We start from the raw sequence: 14,807 nt of genomic DNA on the forward strand, positions 1-14,807 counted from the left end.
AACTCACCTTAAGATTCTGATTCGGCTACGAAGAGTCCAATGCGAACCATGAAAGTTTAAATGAGGGATGTTCATTGGATCGACTGTAAGTGTCGCTGACTCGTACGTGGTGCGATATTGAGTTGTGATCATTGCGTGTACACTTTCTTTTGCATTCAAGTCAAATAAATAATGAGTGAACAGAACAGGTAAGTAAATAAAGAAAAAGAAATTCTCAACTCGATGATATCTATAACAATCAATTATATTATTTAAAAGCGTAAAAATGGGGTATACAAATAAAATGCATCCATGCTGGCTTCCAATTTTACGATGTCATCATGTCGACGCAACGCGTCCTTTCATAGATTCTTCTAAAAAATATCTACTGTCATTGGAATTGTATGCTATAAAAGCTAGTTTGTCCTAATAGGCAGATGTTTATTGAATCTACAAAGTACAATGACATGAATCTTGCTTATCATTTTTGCGAGCCGACTGATGATGGCCGAACACTACGTTAAACATGACAAAGAAATTTTAGGAGAATCTTTATCATGTATTCTTTAAATTGTAATAATTCTTCATTTTATAACGAATTTGAACTAATATAAAATTTATGCAATGAAGATATTTTATCTACAATGATGTTAAACTGTCTAAACATATATGTTTTATAGTACTAATGAAACAGGATTGCTGATTAAAACGACTGATTATTCACAATAGATTAATTTTAGGAATGGCTAACTGTTAGAAATTATTTTTACAGCTTATAAGCTCAACAGACATATATTATTGTACAAAGTTACATATTTTATTGATAAAAATGAATTTGTATACCATATTTGGATAAATATTCAATTTATTATAGTCCAATTTGATAATTTAAAAATAATCTTAATCTAATAATAGTATATAAATGTAATTTTATTAATTATTATGAAATTAAGAAATCAGATACTTTATGTGATAAAAGTTAAGTAACATCTTCAAACATATGTAATATTATACTATGTCACACTTTTAATATTAACAAATGTATTCATGTATGTTTATATTTGTTTTCCTTTAAGTAAGTTGCAAAAATTGTACAACTAAAATGAATAGAACTTAAAAATTTCTTGACATTAAAGTATTTATTTTTCTTGTTTATGTATAATATAGTGTAACGACAATATGTGAGACTTACGCAAGTAAAGTTTAGTTCATATTTATACAAATTTAGTATCAACAGAATAAATAATAACTAAAAAACAAAATTATATATATAATGCTATTCAATAAAATATCTAACCTTATGTTTAACTTTATTATAACAATATAAAATTTTATATAGTTCTCAGTTAATGTATGGATACATTATTTTTAATATTATATAGTATTTAACATTTTTGAAATTATGATATTTATATGATATAGTAATGTTAGTATTATTTTATATTATATATATTAATATATTAATATATAATATATTAATAATTATATGTATCAATATTCAACGGCATTTCTGGTTATCTACAAATGATATAAGAAATGTTTTCTTGATCTCTATTTCCTAATTGATGTTTCTGTATGGTCATTGTTATTTTATTTAGAATGATTTAATATTTAATTGTTACAGCGGTGAGGATTTAGCAACAGCAATCCTTCGAAAGAAGGATAAGCCAAATAGATTATTAGTTGATGAAGCTATGGCAGATGATAATTCTGTTGTGGCTTTGTCTCAAGCAAAGATGGATGAATTGCAATTGTTTAGAGGAGATACAGTGTTACTAAAAGGCAAACGACGTAAAGAAACAGTATGCATTGTACTTTCTGATGACACTTGTCCAGATGAAAAAATTCGTATGAATCGTGTCATTAGAAACAACTTACGAGTTCGCTTAAGTGATATTGTTTCTGTACATGCATGTCCAGAAGTTAAATATGGAAAGCGCATTCATGTACTACCATTAGATGATACCATAACTGGTCTTACAGGGTAAATTAAAAACTTTTAATATAATAAGATTATAAGTTTTTACATTACTGGAATATTTTGTAGGTTTATGTTGATTTATGGTTTGTTTTTTCATATCTTCTAAATTTGTAAGTTCATTTTTTAAAATATCTTTTCATAACAGAGTGAAAAGAATTTTACAGATATAATGCTATAATTATTATTATTATTTAGTTGTATAAAAATAAAATACAGTTATAAAGCTTTTGTTATATTAGTCCTTTTTGTTGAATTGAATGATATTGAATTTTCTTAAATGAATTTATTTTATACACAGTAATTTCTTTTTTATTGTAGGAATTTGTTTGAAATTTATTTAAAGCCATACTTTCTGGAAGCATATCGTCCTATTCATAGAGATGACAATTTTATTGTACGTGGTGGTATGCGAGCTGTAGAATTTAAAGTTGTAGAAACAGATCCTGGGCCATTCTGTATTGTTGCTCCAGACACAGTTATTCATTGTGAAGGTGATCCGATTAAAAGAGAAGTTAGTACAACATTATTCTTTAAGAACCAATCATTTTGATTATTTTAGGATTTTCATAATAATATGATGTCTTGTACTATATAGGAAGAAGAGGAGGCGTTAAATGCAGTGGGTTATGATGATATTGGTGGTGTTCGCAAGCAGTTAGCTCAAATTAAGGAAATGGTAGAGTTACCCTTGCGACATCCATCTTTATTCAAGGCTATTGGTGTGAAACCACCGCGCGGTATTCTCTTATATGGGCCTCCTGGTACAGGAAAAACTCTTATTGCTCGTGCTGTGGCAAATGAAACGGGCGCATTTTTTTTCCTTATCAATGGTATGTTAATCTTGAAAATAATATTTTGATTTGGAAGTTTATTTATTATGTTATATTATATCAAAAGGTCCTGAAATAATGAGTAAACTTGCTGGGGAATCTGAAAGTAACTTAAGAAAAGCATTTGAAGAAGCTGAGAAAAATTCCCCAGCTATAATTTTTATTGATGAACTTGATGCTATTGCTCCAAAAAGAGAGAAGGTGTGATATTTGATCAAATTTTATAAAATTTGTAATTAAACATATACATTTCATTATATGTATATACTTTTAGACACACGGAGAGGTAGAAAGACGTATAGTCTCACAACTGCTCACTTTAATGGATGGTATGAAGCAAAGTTCTCATGTCATTGTAATGGCTGCTACTAATCGTCCAAATAGCATTGATGCAGCATTGCGTCGTTTCGGGCGTTTTGATAAAGAAATTGATATTGGAATTCCTGATGCTACTGGCCGCTTGGAAATTTTAAGAATTCACACTAAAAATATGAAGCTTGCTGATGACGTCGAATTAGAGGAGGTTTACAGACTTTCTGAAATTATTATACCATTCTTTTTAGATATATTTAATGAATTAATATTTTCTTTTAGATTGCATCAGAGACCCATGGTCATGTTGGAGCTGATTTAGCTTCATTATGTTCTGAAGCAGCATTACAACAAATTCGTGAGAAAATGGACCTGATTGATTTAGAAGATGATCACATAGATGCTGAAGTTTTATCTTCTCTTGCTGTTACAATGGATAATTTCAAGGTAAGTACTATTTGAATGTTAATAGGTAGACATATAATCTTCACAAATAATAAATAACGTCTGTTATATTTTTAATTTAGTATGCAATGACCAAGAGCAGCCCAAGTGCTTTGCGAGAAACCATTGTAGAGGTACCAACTGTTACTTGGGACGATATTGGTGGTTTACAAAATGTTAAATTGGAATTGCAGGAATTGGTACAGGTAAGGAATCTACTGAAAATCACTCAATATTCATATATTAAAATCAATAATAGACAATTAATAATTTAATTTTATATTATATAGTATCCAGTTGTACATCCTGAAAAGTTCCTGAAGTTTGGCATGCAACCATCGCGAGGTGTGTTATTTTATGGACCACCAGGTTGTGGTAAAACATTATTGGCTAAAGCCATAGCCAATGAATGTCAAGCGAATTTTATTTCTGTAAAGGGACCAGAATTGTTAACAATGTGGTTCGGTGAATCTGAAGCTAACGTCAGAGATGTTTTTGATAAAGTAAGTTATTTACATATATAATATAAGTCACAAGAATTTGACATTATATTAAATTTTCTAGGCGAGATCAGCAGCTCCTTGCGTATTATTCTTTGATGAACTTGATTCTATTGCAAAATCTCGAGGTGGCACAGTAGGAGATGCTGGAGGAGCAGCAGATCGTGTGATAAATCAAATCTTAACTGAGATGGATGGGATGGGAGCGAAAAAAAATGTATTCATCATAGGAGCTACTAATCGACCTGACATTATTGATCCCGCTATTTTACGACCTGGTAGATTAGACCAGTTGATTTATATACCATTGCCAGATGAAAAATCACGCGAAGCAATTTTTAGAGCTAATCTTCGAAAATCACCAGTAGCCATGGTAAGGGATATGAATTCATGAATGATTATCAATTTCTTTTATAAAGCGAAAAGTTTATTGAAATTGTAGTTTCCCAACGTGAGCGCTTTCACTATTTCGGTGAACATTCATGAAGTTTACATCAACAAACATGTATATTTCAGTTTTTCTACTCACTGTATCATGCACTAAGATTTTATAAGAAGATAAACAGTGCATTGCAAAAGTAGAGGCTTTAAGTTTCAAAATAAGTTCAGATCATTTTACAATTCTCTTTTTACAAAATTATGGTAGTTTAGAAATTTAGTATTCAAAGACTTTTGTGAACAACTGTAGCTGTTCATATGTACCGTATCGTGTCAGTGAATAACATTTTGTGCAACCCAAAACATTCCGGATAATATATATGTATATATTTGATATAGTATTTGTCTGAACTGTGCGGAACGAATACGTTCTATGTCTGTATAGATAATACAAATCTAAAAAAAGATAACCACTTATGGACGAATAGTGGACTATGTAGGGCAATATTATGATTGTTGTTCATTTTGAGAATCGAGTTATGTTGCCACCAGCGTGCGTCGCCGGTTAGAATAGCGAAAATATTAATCCTTTACACTCGAATGGCGACTCCGAGTCGCCACTGAAAATTGCTACTTAATTTTTTCAAGCAGTTCTTAAATTATTAAAACGATTACTATTTATTTGAAGAGTTGTTAAAAAATGCAAGCATGTACGAGGAAATAAGCTAAATTTCATATGCATGCAATACAAAACAAATAAAATATCTAAATGCTATACGCTGGAAGAAATATGTTAGTTCTGAAGTTAAAACAGCTTCGAGTGTAAAGGGTTAATTAATATTAGGGCCAACAGGGGACCTTTAAACTTATTGACCATAGTTAGCAAGTTTAGTTATTGACGTATGAGTAAATGTGACAAAAGGAAATTCAAATTTAATCGTATTCTAATTCCAATATTTTTCGATAAAATCATGACACATGAGCCACAAAAGAAACAATATAATTTTTCTGTCTATCATGTTTAATATTTCTATTTACATATAACGTGACATTTTTCTTTCAATAATAGATATATAATACTTTTTGAAATATATTTAAATAATTTCCTAAATAAATAACAAAAACAAATACTTTAAAATACATTATCCTGTATATGCTTAATTATCCCCACTGCTTTCAAGGAATAGTCTTACCATTAATAATCATATTACAGGACGTTGAATTAAGCTATATAGCTAAAGTAACACATGGTTTCTCGGGAGCTGACATAACGGAAATTTGTCAACGTGCGTGTAAACTCGCTATAAGACAAAGTATTGAAACAGAAATTCGAAGAGAAAAAGAACGTGCCAATAATCCATCTGCATCTATGGATGTAAATATATATGTGAGTATAACCGTTTATAATAAAGCTATAGTTTGAAATAATATGAAGGTAGTAAAGCAATCACTGTTTTGGTGTTTCATAACTTCATTTAATTGTCATTACTAAAATTTGTTCGGTTCGATAGATATATGTTATGAAAACATATATACATATAATACATATTCATTTTGAAAATTTTTCTAAAAAATGAATTTGCCAATATCAGAACTTTTGAAATCTTGTGAGTGTATCATATGTAGAAAATAATGTATGATTCAGAAGTTGTTTAATTTTATGAAGAAGCAAAGCAGGTTGATGTTATTTTGAAAATTAGAGATTAAAGTTTTTAGTAGTTATATTTATTTACGCGATACACTACTGTTTTATGAGTTGTATTTACAGTAACTACTTTGAATGTCTGCCTGAAACTTAAGGAGTATAATCTCTTACGTGTACTAATATTGATTAAAGTAGAGAGAAATTTATCTAAATATGGACTAACACTTTTGTATCAAGATTTGTTGTCAAAACTGTTAAAGATAAAAATATATAATAATTCAATGTAGATAAATTTAAATTTAAGTGATATTTATAATTTATTTACGATAGACACAAAGGTATACGTTTTTCTTAACACTAGATTGTGGTTTCTGTTTAGCTTGTTTGTGTCTTGCTTTTTAATATTTTGTTATTTTTCTTATTACAATCCTGATAGTTCTTGTATTATTCTATCTTGAAGTTAGAATTAAACGGCCACATAAATCACTCTTCTTGTTTTTCTAATCTACATGGTCTACTCTATAAGTTATTGGCCAGTGAATTAGTTATTTACTTACAAGCAGTACTTCAAATGTGATCTCTCTGATTTCAATGAAATTTACACTTACATGTATAAACGAGAAGCACGAGGAATTTTAAACTTTTTTCCAGTCATGCGTAATACAATACATGCCTACCCTAAATACCTATTAAGAGAATTTTATGTGTTATGTTAGATGGACGAAGATGATCCTGTGCCAGAAATAACCAGAGCACATTTTGAGGAAGCAATGAGGTTTGCTCGACGTTCGGTGTCTGACAATGATATTCGAAAATATGAAATGTTTGCACAAACGCTTCAGCAGTCACGCGGATTCGGAACTAATTTCAGGTATGATAAATATCTTTAGTTAGATAATAATTTCTATGAAAATTATGAGTTCAATAGCACTGGCAATTAACATTCATTTATTTAAATATTTGACCAGATTTCCGCAGAGCGGAGGAAGTGGTACCCAAGATACAACGCAAGGTGATCAAACCTTCCAAGATGATGGTGACGATGATCTTTATAGCTAAGTCTTCGTGTCTTTGTACCTCATTACAGCGAGCATACGACAAAAGGGCCTGTTTCTGTTTTATAGAAAAAACTTTGCGTTTACTAACAGACAATGTGCAGAAACGAATTTTAAGAAACTAAAAACTGTGAGAACACAAATTTCTATTTGAAATTCATATTCTAAAAAATCTATGCATTTGCATGCAGTTTTTATACACGTAATTGGGGCAGCTCTTAAGTGAGGTAAGATAAACAAAATTTAGTTAAAAACCATTTTTGATAAACAATTTTCGAGTTAAGCCACGTCTGATGCTGAATAATTTAAACATTAAATATAAAATTTATTTAAATACATTTCAAGTTAGTATTTAAATACATTCCGTTGTTATTTATATGTTTGATATTTCAAGTGTAATAAATGATACATATAGGATTTGGAAGTTAAATAATAATTCTCTCAGTAAAAATATAGTTGTAATTTATTTGTATGTACGACTGATCTATAGTTGTAATACATACTGCCCTGATATTTCATCTCGTTTACATGCTGCATAGAATCATAAATTTTCAATCATTTTTATCTATTCACTTTTACATCCATATGAGCTAAATGTAATTCTAGCTCATTTAGTAACAGTGTCATAAATTTCAATGTAGAGAGATAGACCCTTTTGTTAAGTTGCCTCTGAATTCTATAATTACATTTTATTGTTCACACTCTAAGATTACAGTAACGTGGGAGTTTATGCAATGTCAGTGAAATTGTTGGAACTGGTGATGTGTATTGGTGAATTTGCAGTCTGCTTGTAGTAGTAAATTTACTTACAAATTACCAAAGAATCTTTTGAAACCTATCATTTTAGAATAAAGTGTTAAAATCATACATTTTATTGCATTATTTAGAATCTCATGATGATTGGTCTTTTCAGAGAGCAATACAGTAAATAAAATTATATTGGTATGCAATCCAATAAAGTTAGACAGTTTATATACTTCTGACATAAGTTTTCAATAATTTTGTATAAAATGTCACTCATAACATAAAGGCGGGTGTCCATCTGTGAGTTTCTTCGCAAGTTGCTCTCGCTAATACTCGAGAGTTATGTATACATTTGAGAGCAGCTTCGAGAGTTTTTACTGTCGGAGATCTCTTACTAAGGGTCACTGTCGGGAAGAACTATCAGAACCGTATCCATTTGAGAGTCGTTTTATAGTCATGTTTTGTATTCGACGCATTGGTTTCGAACTAAGAGACCCCGACGAGTGATACACACCAGTATACGCTTGTTTTGATGAAACTTTGTTTAAAAATCAAAAGTTATGTAAGAAATCATTTTTCCACTACCCTGGAAATGTGTAAATATCTAGAAAAATTATTCAACGGAACTATTTGTTTCTATTTTTTCTTATTTCTGTATACAACCCTCGATGTACTAAGTTTCATTGTATAGATATTATTCGTTGCGGTAAGTATTTTATTTGAAGTTTATAAAATCAACAAAAATACTTTGCGCTAGATATTAATCTTTTTTATTTATAATAAAGGTTCTTCGAGTTTTACCTAATATTTGTTTTTCAGTTAAAAGTACTTGGATACTTCGAGCACTTTTTCCGAATTCATTTCTCTCGCACATTTGGAAAACGTGTTTTTTCTCCCTCTGGAGCTATATAGGATAGTGGAGCCGGTTACTGTTGGGTGACCAATTGCTTTTATGATAAAGAGATGAAATGAAAGAATACAAACATTTAATATACCTTATTCGATAAAAATAAAGCCAATTACGTTCGAAAATAAACCATAGGCATAGCAGTTGATCACTCCACAGTAACCGACCCTACTACTCTATACATATAACCTCTCGAAATTGGCGGAGAATCCTACTTATAAGGAGAGGTCCCCAGAGTTGACGTTCACTTTATGATGAGATTTGGTACAGTGATTCAATGATACCCTGTTTTAGGGGCAGATGGCTTATAGTTTTTGAAATAATTAATGTTAAAGTTGTTAATAGAAGATTAGGAAGACGCGCGAGGATTCAGGTAGACTGGATCGAATCTCTCCCACCTTTCCCCACTCCCTAATATTTCTAATATTGTACTGATGTGGTACCCTTTCGCTCGCGTTATTGAGAACAGTTCGGCTCCGACCGATAATGCCCGAACCGTGCACCGATTCTTACACCCTCATTTGGTCGTTACATTTTTTATTTGACATACTTTTATTAAACAATTATGTAATTATTCATTGACTTGTTAAAAAATCCAGTTTTTTAATTACAATTTTCATACATATGTATATGCCGTAGAACTATTTAAATATAAATATATTTTAAATATTTGTAGTTTATAAATAATGTTAACAAAGGGTCTAGCCGATTAAGATGGTCAAAATTACCCTTAGAGGTCTTTCAATAACTATTATACCGTTCAATAGCTGGACAAAAGAAACTTATCTGTGCAAAATTTCCACCCTGTTACTTGTCCGTGATGATATAAGTTACAGGGTAAATTAGATTGCGCACTTTTCCGCCGATTTCCCCCCTACGGTAGCATTTTAAAATGTTGAAAAAAATGTGGATTATTTTAGACATCAAGTCGCATACTACAGAATTTTTTCAGATTGTTTGGTTGCAAGCTGTGGTTATTAAAAATGGAAAACCAAAGAAAGATCGGAAAATCGAAGATTTCTCGAAAATAAAAATATGGGCTATTTTTACATCATAAGGTACTATCATAAGCAATGTGTTCAATTCTTCTCAGATTTTTCGTTCGACTGCTTTATTGTAAAAAAAAATGAAAACCGAATTTGTCGACGTTTTTGTTGCGAAGGAAAAAGTTACACTTGTTGGGCTTACCACAAGTGTAGGTTAAGTAATTTTAAACGTTCTTACTTTGAAACAAGCAATTTTTTAACCTACGAAATGCAATTTAAGAGAAAGAAAAAATTGTTACGTGCATAAGTGCTTTGTAGACTGCTTCTCTCTTTTTAAAACTGTCCCTTCTTATTACTCTGTGTTAAATTATTATGGAGATGTGGCAACATCTTTCATCAAGAGACAAGAAAAGGTTAAAAAAAAAAATAAAAACTAATACGTTGGAAACTCGACCAGAAATGAGACCTGAAAGAATGGTTGATGAAAACATTCATAATAAAACCGATGCATCTAACGTACGGACAAAATCAGTAAAAATTGATGAATTGTTTCATAAATCTGATAGTGATAAATCAGATCTATTAAAAAAAAAGTCGAGTATAGAAGTAAATTCGAAAGAAAAATTAAGATAATAACCTAATAAATCTGTAACAGAAACAGATATGTATAATGAGTCTTTTTCTTCTCAAAATGATATAGATGAGATAGTCGATACAATCGAACTTAGGAGTGAAAGGATTAAGCATCGCCCTCTTATTTCGTATAATGAATGTGACACACAAAATGATATTATCTTATGTGCACAATCATGTATAAATAATATACCTAGCTCATTTGAAAAGATTGAAAGTAGGTATGTTAAAATTCATTGGAAACCGGCAATAAATAGTGAAATTAATTCACTGATATTAAATAAAATTTGGACATTAGTTAAGAAACCTAAAGATGTAAATATATAGTCGACTGTAAATGGATATTTATTATTAAGAATGATGAACATGGAAATCCGTCGAAGTACAAGGCACGAATTGTTGCGCGTGGATTCAGTCAGGGATATTTAACTGACTACATGTAATGAAACATTTGAACTAATTACAAGAATGGCTAGTTTTGGATTTTTTAAAATTATAAGCTTCCAAATCTCAAATGAGATTTATTCGCTATACAGTAAAGTGAGTGTACTTAATCATAAACCTTAAATAGTAATTCGTGGGTTATTTATACATTTATATTACATGTTTTTAAGAACAATAGGATACATGTACACGCTTCGATATTGGGTTTAACAAGCAAAACAAACGTGGTGGTTGGTAGAAATAATTTTAAGCTGATACAGTTTGGATTTTTTGAGATTCGTAAAAAGGACGTTGCCAGACAATAGGGTCGATATCTCGTTCGCTACTATTGCATGAACATCTGGGATTATCCGATAAACCTACTCGAAATAGAGAGGAGGCTGAAGAGTAGTGGTTAGCTCTGCAGCGATTGATCATCACAATTAGTTAGTGGGAAAGTTTTTTTTACTTTTCCCTTTACTCATACCAAGCTTTTGTGTTACTGTTCATGATCCGCAACAAGTCTCCGCGAAAATCCGTGAAGAGAATGAGAATTTGTACATTGGAGTTTATATTTATGTTACTCATTTTTTTAGCAAGAGAACCAGCTGGCTCATTTCCAGAAATGCATATATGAAAAGGAATCCAGTAAAATTTAATGCAGCCCTGTTTGTTTTTTATATGTTGTAATTCTTGGTATTTCTTTAATTGAGAAAATAAACGACTTAATTGCGATCCGTGTAGCTAGATTAGCAGTTAGCCCTAAGTGAGTCAGAAAATATAAAATTATTTAAATTACATAAATAACGGTACTATAACATGCTATGAGAAAAAAAATTGGGATTGACATTGGTGATTTAAATCCTTAAATGGATCCTTAAATGCTATACTTCTACAAATTAGTAAAAGAATACCACCATCCTGTGAATTTGTTCTATCTTTTCTATACGTTATAAATTCGGGAAATTGAATGCTGGTATTGGTTGGCTTCGAACACAATTCAACACAAACAAAGATGTCAATGTTACGAAGTTATTGCTCGTTTTCTTCTTTGTGCTCTAAAAAATTTCTTGCATTCTGGTACAAAATTTTAAGATCTGCTGCAGGTTAGTTGGACACGTTGGTGAATTGGTGGCAGTAAATTATATTTCTTGATCTTCGATAGAATTGAATTTCTGATTTTTTAATGGCCCGAATTATTCTGCTTTTTAGAGTACGTTCTGGCACGTGAGATGCTGTATGTCTTAGTATATTCGATAAGGCTGGAATAATTGGCGTGAAACCGAGAGCTATTTCTTTAGAGTTGTGTTTACCAAAGTTGTGTTCACCTTAAGAGACTAAGTGGAAATCTCTGATGGTCCCACCCAATTTAGCCCAATACAGGGTGTCCGAAAAATGTCTCGTAATCTGAAAATAGGGGATTCCTGGGATCATTTGAAATAACTTTTTCCTTAGCGAAAATACAATCCGCTGCTTTGTTTACGAGTTATTAACGAAAAACAGGGACCAATAATAGGCGAGCTCGGCTGGCGCGAGGCGGCCCAGTCAACGAGCGCACGAAGCCCAGTTCCGCTCATTGGCTCGGCCGTCTCGTGCCAGCTGATCTAGCCTCTCATTGGTCGCCGTTTTTCGTTAATAACTCGTTAACGAAGCCGCGGTTTGCATTTTCACTAAGGAAAAAGTTACTTCAAATGACGTCAGGAACCCCCATTTCCGGATTGCGAGAGATTTTTGGGGCACCCTGTATAGCAGATAAGGTGACACTAGAAGGACATTTAATGCCGACCGGAATATAGGGAAGTCAGGATTGGTTAAAGGAACGAGCATCAGTTGGTATAATCAGCAACTGTTGTAAAGTCTTCTGGCCAGATTCAGTGTTTTTGCAGTTTTTGGCTAAGTGGCATTCCTCTTTACACAGAAAGCACGCGATCTTTCGATTAGAAAAATATATCCAGTATGTTGTGTTATCATGAGTAATCTGCATTGATTCCGATATTCTTAGTTAGATCTTCTGGATTTACGTACACCTATCTGAGAAAACTCATGACATGTGCATATTCAGGGTCATTTACACCTGCTTTTATGAAAGACAGTTGTGAAACCGGCTTTACGCCACGTTCTTGTAATTTATGTTCTATAGTCGTGTACGGTATGATAGGGTATACATTCGTAATAATAATACGAGTTGCTTTCGATTCTTACGACCGAATAGCAAGTGTGTGTATATCAATGGTTTTTGACTGTTTTGCCTTGACTGTTGAGATATACACAGACTCTACCGTTCGAAATTTTAGAGGCGAAACGAATATTTGTAGGTCCCATAATTCGACCAATAGAGATAACGTATTCTTTGATGGAGATACCGTCGATAGCATCAGTAACGATCGTTTGTTCCTTTTTTGAAAATTGATCGTGTTGGCCCGTTGCTGCATATGAAACTTTGTTGGTAATGGGACTGTTCGACAAATCCGTGGTTAAGACAGAACTTTGTGAGTGGGCGTTCCTGCTGCCAGAAACGCTCATTCAGAGAATGTAGAGGCATAAAGAAATTACACTTAAATTACACGTACCAATTCAAACTATGAGGCACTAAATAGTCCAAGTTTTAGATTTATAATAGTTTCTCAAGGAATTGCTGTAACTTTATCGGTTGTCTAATGTATATTATTTTATGTATAAGGCCCGATTTGAGTGCGGCAATAAATATCTTGAGTAGATATACAAATAAAAATAATAAAGAACTTCGGCAGAATTTAAAGCAAATATTCAGATAGCTCAAAGGTTTAATTAATATTAAATTAACGTATGTAAGAGGTAATTATGATGACATGGATATGTCGATTCTGACTGGGGAGATCATGATGAAAATGACAAAAGAAGTACAACGCGGGATTATTATATTATTATTATATTATTATTATTATTATACTATTATTATATATTATTATTGTCATTATTATAGTGCAACGGGATATTTATTCATATTATTTGAACAATTCACAGTTTGTTAGTCAACAAGAAGACAAGCATCTGTGGCTGTCTTCCGCTGCTTTTACCGAAGCAGAATATACAGGGTGTCCCAAAAATGTCTCGCAAACCGGAAATGAGAAGTTCCTGAGATCATTTGAAGTAACTTTTTCCTTAGCGAAAATGCAACCCGTGACTTCGTTTACGAATTACTAACGAAAAACACTGACCAATGAGAGGCGAGCTCAGCTAGTGCAAGGCGGCCGAGCCAATGGGCGCACGAAGCCCAGTTCCGCTCATTGGCTCGGCCGCCTTGCGCCAGCATATCTCACCTCTCATTGGTCACTCTTTTTCGTTAATAACTTGTAAACAAAGCCGTGGATTGCATTTTCGCCAAGAACAAACTTACTTCAAATTACCTCAAGAACCTTCCATTCTCGGATTGCGAGACATTTTTGGGACACCCTGTATGACACCTTTTGAAGCCACAAGAGAGGCCATGTGGTTAAAATTTTTAGCATCGATATAAATATTTCAAAGCCGATAGCGATATTCAAAGATAATACTGGCTATATAAATATAGCGAATAATCCGGGTAATCACAAGAAATTGAAACATATAGATATTAAATATCACATTCTTTTAGAGAACAAGTTGAGAAAAATGTTATTAGATTAGAATTTATTTCTACAGATAAACAAGTAGCTGATATTTCGACAAAACCACTGCCAGTACCTAAATTCGTGGAATTTAGAAGAAATATGCGTGTTAGAATAAAAATTATACTTAAACTAATAATTAAACTTAAGTATTTGGTCTAATATAATCTATTGGATTTTTCCCAGGTCTATATCGTAAGATCTTCCTTATTTTTTGAAAGTTCTGACGAATTACAGTCCGTTACTACTTTGAATGTTCAATTGCTAACGTCTCAAGTTCGTATGAATGGTATCGTGACTCTGGTTCTGTTTTCAGACTGTATTGCAAAACACGTGCGACTTACACCGTAGCCCTTGGCACTTG

General features: G+C 32.0%; 2 protein-coding genes across 2 annotated transcripts in view; one reads left to right on the top strand and one right to left on the bottom strand.

Moving 5' to 3' along the window:
• LOC117225575 (leptin receptor gene-related protein) overlaps positions 1 to 14,807 on the bottom strand; it is an 89,121-nt gene that overhangs the window by 2,058 nt on the left and 72,256 nt on the right. The gene's annotated exons all lie outside the window — the stretch shown is intronic.
• On the top strand, positions 31 to 8,494 carry TER94 (transitional endoplasmic reticulum ATPase TER94). Its single transcript, XM_033479096.2, has 13 exons — positions 31 to 188; positions 1,604 to 1,963; positions 2,279 to 2,471; positions 2,556 to 2,790; positions 2,858 to 2,991; positions 3,065 to 3,313; positions 3,385 to 3,549; positions 3,630 to 3,752; positions 3,837 to 4,049; positions 4,111 to 4,419; positions 5,638 to 5,811; positions 6,786 to 6,940; positions 7,038 to 8,494. Exons 1-13 carry the CDS (start codon positions 172 to 174, stop codon positions 7,126 to 7,128), a joined length of 2,418 nt encoding a protein of 805 aa, XP_033334987.1. The 5' UTR covers positions 31 to 171; the 3' UTR covers positions 7,129 to 8,494.

Source organism: Megalopta genalis, chromosome 8, assembly GCF_051020955.1.
Source record: "Megalopta genalis isolate 19385.01 chromosome 8, iyMegGena1_principal, whole genome shotgun sequence".
Taxonomy (NCBI): domain Eukaryota; kingdom Metazoa; phylum Arthropoda; class Insecta; order Hymenoptera; family Halictidae; genus Megalopta; species Megalopta genalis.

Bases quoted from the DNA above. Each gene is read 5' to 3' on its own strand.
- TER94 (XM_033479096.2), top strand. The intron at 1,964-2,278 runs GTAAATTAAAAA...TTTTTATTGTAG, and splicing joins ACCATAACTGGTCTTACAGG to GAATTTGTTTGAAATTTATT. The intron at 6,941-7,037 runs GTATGATAAATA...ATATTTGACCAG, and splicing joins GGATTCGGAACTAATTTCAG to ATTTCCGCAGAGCGGAGGAA.